General features: G+C 39.4%; 1 protein-coding gene across 2 annotated transcripts in view; it reads left to right on the plus strand.

Annotated features, from left to right (window-relative positions):
• Positions 1-3,839: 3,839 nt before the first annotated feature.
• Positions 3,840-5,728, plus strand: part of LOC116693375 (anillin-like) — an 18,246-nt gene continuing 16,357 nt past the window's right edge. For both annotated transcript variants that reach the window (XM_032522301.1, XM_032522302.1), the window contains exons 1-3: positions 3,840-3,994; positions 4,747-4,846; positions 5,474-5,641. In XM_032522301.1, coding sequence (XP_032378192.1) covers positions 4,753-4,846; positions 5,474-5,641 — 262 coding nt within the window. In that variant the 5' untranslated portion in view covers positions 3,840-3,994; positions 4,747-4,752. The remainder of the gene's footprint in view (positions 3,995-4,746; positions 4,847-5,473; positions 5,642-5,728) is intronic.

Here is a 5,728-nt window from a genome sequence, read left to right on the forward strand (position 1 = left end):
TATTCTCTGTGTGAAAAAGTTGAAGCAGCACTCTTTAGGAGCCGTGCTGTACTCCACATGTTGAACTGTGAGGAAGGTAAATGGATCGAGTCAGAACCAACATGAAACTCTGAAGATGAAGACACACAATCACAGAGTGGTGGAAGAAGTATTCAGATCATTTACTAAAGTAAAGGTTCTAATATCGCACTGTAAAAAGTAAAGTAAAAGTCCGGCATTGAAAAGTAAGTAAAAGTCTAAAATTATCATTAGGAAAATGTACTTAAAGTATTAAAAGTAAAGAACTCTCCCCCCATGTTAGAAAGAGTAAAGGATCCAACCAGCTGTGTGTTTAATGACATCATCATCTCAGCTGGACCTGGAGCCGTTTAACTAGAGCTGTCAGATGAATGGAGAGGAGTAACTAAAGTAACTAGTAACTGAAGTAACTAGTAACTGCTGTCTAAAGTAACTAGTAACTAAAGCTGTCAGATGAATGGAGAAGAGTAACTAAAGTAGAATATTTCTCTCTGAAATGTAGTGGAGTAGAAGTAGAAAGTGGCATGAAAAGAAAATACTCAAGTAAAGTACAAGTACCTCAAATGTGTACTTATGTACCGTACTTGAGTAAATGTACTTAGTTACATTCCACCAATGCAGTCACAGATCACTCACGTGTGGCGTTGCAGCAGCAGGCGGAGAGCAGCAGCAGCCCCAGGGTGAAGCAGAGAGTCTTCATCATGCTGTCAGTGAAAAGATGATGATGATGATGATGATGATGATGATGATGATGATGATTATGATGTTCTACTTCTTCTCCTTTTGCAGTGATCGACTCCTAGCACAGCGTCCGATGAAGATATATAAACCCTGTCCATTGTGGAAGTGAAACGTATGATGCCAGTAAAGGGACAGGCCACAGTGTTTCTGCTTCCCTACTCTCAGAAAAAGGACGTCTGTCAGCATTTATCTTAACAGTTAGTAGAAAGGTCATGATATTCCATCACATACTTTACATTTTCAACAGAAGTACAAACAAGAGTGACACATTTATATTATATTAACAATATTTAGTTAGTAGAAAGGTCCACCTGCCTATGCTAGACTAGACTCTCTGTTAGTCTAGCATTACCTAGTCTATATCCTTCAAGTTCCACTTCTGGGATTGCTCCAGTGCCACAGGGATGCAGAGATTTTGTTCTTTAACAGTCCTGGGTGGGGGTATGCCCTGATAGCGGAGATAGCGAGAGGGGAGGGACATCCGGGGCGTCAGGCTGTGTCCCAGCAATGGACACGCTGACCCAGACTAACCGGATGCCAACTGGTAGAATGTATTTGGGAATATGCATCACTAAAACATCAAGTGGCATGACAAGGACCTTAATGGGAATCCTGATTTCCTACTTGATGACCCTGAGGCCCTATCTAAGAAGTTTAAAGACAAAATCTAGTGGATTTATGTTGGAAACCACCACCACCCCCCCCCCCCCCCCCCCCCCCCCCGACCTGTCAATCCGCATGTGGACCCTTTCCTCACCTGGTGTGGTGTACATGGACCGCTCCACGGAGGATAATGGAGCGCCGGGAAAACTCTGGACACTTAGCAGAGCATTTAGGACTCTGTGAGGTGTAACTCACACAGGTGTTAGTTCCCTGTTGTGTGTGTGTGTGTGTGTGTTTGTGTGTGTGTGTGTGTGTGTGTGTGTGTGTGTGTGTGTGTTGTTGTGTGTGTGTGTGTGTGTTTTTGTGTGTGTGTGTGTGTTGCTTTGTCTCCCTCCCTCCCGTTTTCCCTCTCTATGTATTTAGTATAGTATTTATTGTTTGGTCCTGGGACGTGTTCCTATGTCCCAGTGTATTGTTTGGAACTGTTTGTAAATGTTTATGTTTTTTTAATTAAAAATAAAAAAATTTGATCAAAAATAAAGCAGGAGATGGATTTTCAAATGAAGTACTGTAGGTTGTAGAATCCAGTGTAGATTCTTTGTTCGGTCCTTTCATGCAGAAGGTTTTGGTTTAATTTACCCAGGTTTGGTGATATGTTCTTCTGAGATTTCTGCTGCATTAAGATAAGATAAAAAGCTGTTATTGTCATTATAGTACAACAAATACAACAAAATTGAGAGTGCCCCTCCCAGTGCTGCTTAAAAGAAACTGTATTGCACACATCCATACATAACATGAGAACAACCTTGATAACGTGGCAGAGATAATCACTCCTGTGCAGTCCTCCCTTTAACAGATTTCATCAGAATTATTTTCTACCTTAGAAGTATAAGAGTATCTAAAGCCTAAAAAAGAAAGCAATCTACTTTTTTCTTTTGGCATGAAGAAAAATGTAATCAGAGGGCGATAGGATTATAAATACAAAACAGACACAGACTGCCAACCACTAACTGATATTGGTTCTGCCTCGTCCACAGAAAACTCCATTACAGTTCACCATGAGTCAGTTCCTTCCTTGAAATGAATACTTCCTTTTCAAAGATAGACTTGAGAAGTATCTGTTGCATGTTTTTCATCGTTAAACAACTGATATTTCAGAATACTAAAGTACAAAACTAAACTTTTCTTGCTTGTCATCCCCCCTTCTCTCTCCCCTTTCATATCTTCAGCTGTCCCGTCAATTAAAGGCCAAAAATGCCCAAAAAATAATCTAAAAAAAAACATATTCTAGGAAATGTCACTTAGGTACCATTTCACATTCAAATATCCAAGTGTAGACCTACCTATACACGCACAAAGGTGTAAATAGTACTAGATATATATAACACTTCTACAACAAGTTGCTGGGCCATTCCCTGTTGCCAGTGTAATCCAGGACAGTAACGAGAATCTGTATGTGTGAGTAGAAGTTACATTACAGGTGTCCTAAACCCCAGGGGATAGGGGCATCAATTCCATAAACCATGCAGGCACGTTTTTCTCCATAATAATCTAATTTGTCACCAAAAGCAGCTTCCATCCGTTAAATGTCAAGGGAGAGTTGTTATAACAGAAGACTATTCCACTATAAAGGTCATTTTTAACTGCCTATTCACTGTTTCTGATCTATACTTTTGACACATAACACAAATAATGTAATTATCATTCAATAAGCAGACTTCTTCATTCACTTTATACCATCTTATAGTGACATAGACTGTGACCCTTTGTGGTCACACCCCACACCTCACACCTTGGTAGTTTTGCTGCTTAAATTTTAAGAACTTACAGATTACATTTTGTTGGAATTGTATTTTTTATGATTAAGTGTAACAAATAAATACATTGATTGAATAGATTAATTGACGATGTAGTGCACATGTGTCAAACTCAAGGCCCGGGGGCCAAATAAGGCCCCTCACAAATTTTGATCCGGCCCGCATATCAATTCAGATTCACAAATGGGAAACTGTTTCTCAAACATAGAACTGAATTTGTCAGATTTGCCCACGTTGAGATTTAAAAATCTCCACTGACCCGGTGAGGTTGCATGTTCAGGCTGTGAAACAGGTTGGTGTGAGTCAGCTGTGTGGTAGCCGGCTTTTAAAGATGTAATCATTGTTTTGCTTGATTAGCTTAACTTTATGATGGCTAAGGAACTATTCTGCAGACTTGTTTAGGGCTTTATGTCGACCAAACTGTAAGTGAGAAGATGCAGTAATACAGTCAAAGATTTTTTACTTTTTTGATTAAATAACAGCATGTCAATAAAACTATTAATGTCAGGCCCTTGATGTGATTTTCATTTTCCCGTGTGGCCCCGAGTGAAACTGAGTTTGACAACCCCGAGTGGAATCTTGTTTTGCGTGTTTACCTTCTTTAGCACGGTAAAACGGCCTCACTTATTTTGTCCGCGCTCTTCAAGCGCACTTACGGTACTCCAATTGTATGGACACCACTGACGTCGGAAGACCCGCTGAAATTCAAAGTTAGCTAGCTAGATGAGGACAGAGCAAGAAGGTTGTTTCTTGCTTTCTGTCAGTTAGCGTTGACCAATTTTCTACACTGTGGTTTAATACAGACTTCTTTTCAGGTAAGACAACAAACGACTTGCTCAGCATGTAAGTTACGTTGCTCTGCTAACTTTGTGAAAACGTAAGGCCATTTGCTCCTGCTAAAGTTAGCTGTTAGGCTAACGTTGTCCAGCTTGAAATGAGCTTGCCAGAGTGGACTCAAATGTCTCGGAGATGGAAAAGTAACGTTAGCTAATACAATGAAACGAACACAGGGTTATTGTGGTGTAGGCAGTGTTAACAAGATAACGTAACTTTGTTTAACGTTAGCTGACTAGCTAGCACAACTTGCAATGAATGTTTAATTTTGAAAATGAGCTGAAACTGAAACTGGGCGTTGTCACCTTTCATTTTATGGATGACTCTAAAACCTTTTTTTTTTTTTATTGAACATTAGTTTTTCCTCTATCCAGTGTCACGCATCTGAACTATTTTTACACATTTTAACCAATATTCTTTATGGCTTGGTTAAGGATTTTATAATGCTAACGTCAATCAACGTTACGTCCATGGCCTGCACGCCTGTGAAATGTTTTTATCTGCTTTATAACTTTCACGGGGCAATTTCAGTAAGCAGGTGTTAGAGAGAGGAGTAACCGCTAAATGAACTGTCATGGCTTGACTAAAAATGTTTAGTTTATTAATCCCGCAAGGGGAAATTACAATGTTTACAATGAGTATTGTTTGTTCTACATTTATGCTTAAAGGTTTATTTTCAGTAAGAGCTGACATCTTAAGATACCTATCCAGTCTGTAATGTCTCTGTTTGCATCTCAGGATGGAAGCTGGCGAGGAAAACGGTGGCAACGTCAACTTGAAAAGACAGAGAGCACCTCTGTCTGATTCTGAAGACAATGTCCTCTCACAACCAGGTTAGTACGGTTCCCCCTGGGGTCAGCTGAGGAAAAAAACCAAACCGAGAGCACGAATTCATAATAATAATATATACGTGAGCAAAATAGGAAAGCTACTCTATATATATATATATATATATATATATATATATATATATATATATATATATATATATATATATTCTTACCTTAATTATAACTTGTCTCCTCCTAGTTGTACTACAGCATCTACTGTTAAAACATAAGTTTGGAGACACTACCTTATTAAATCATTAAATTAATAGATACAGTATTTTGGTGTCTTATTTCTCCAGATTGGAGAACAGCTCGTTTTGATAAAAAATAGTTTGTAGCTCATTGTTAACCTTTCCACGTTAGTGATTTAATATCATTTTGCTATAGAGTAATTAATCCCAGAAGTTTGAATCTGTGAATATCTTTCCTACTTTGCTCACGTTTATTAAGATTATGAATCCGTGTGCACAGTTTATTTATTTTTTCTTCTCAGCTGACCCCAGGGGGCCTCCATAGATTTGTTTTTACTACCAAGAATGTAAGATAGGCATACTACCTGTGTTATAGTCACAGCACTCTTTGCACTTATGTACATTTGTGACTTTTGCCCTTTTCTATCTGGTGTCTCAGAGGTGAAGGATGGCCAGAAGCGACGGCGTCTGGAGGCCGCTGGTCAGGAGAATCTGAGTCCTAAACCATGCTCCTTTGTACGCCTAGCTGAGGTAGAGACAAAGCCAGACACACCGATGGTTCCTTCAGTCCGGTCCCGAGTCCACCAACTTACCCAGAGACGAGAGGGTAATCCTACATTTTCTGTTGAAGCGGGCATGCTAATATTGGCAATCATTTTATCAATGAGGGTAGTCTAATCTTCACAAACTAGAC

Source organism: Etheostoma spectabile, chromosome 8 (genome assembly GCF_008692095.1).
Source record: "Etheostoma spectabile isolate EspeVRDwgs_2016 chromosome 8, UIUC_Espe_1.0, whole genome shotgun sequence".
In the NCBI taxonomy this organism is placed as follows: Eukaryota; Metazoa; Chordata; class Actinopteri; order Perciformes; family Percidae; genus Etheostoma; species Etheostoma spectabile.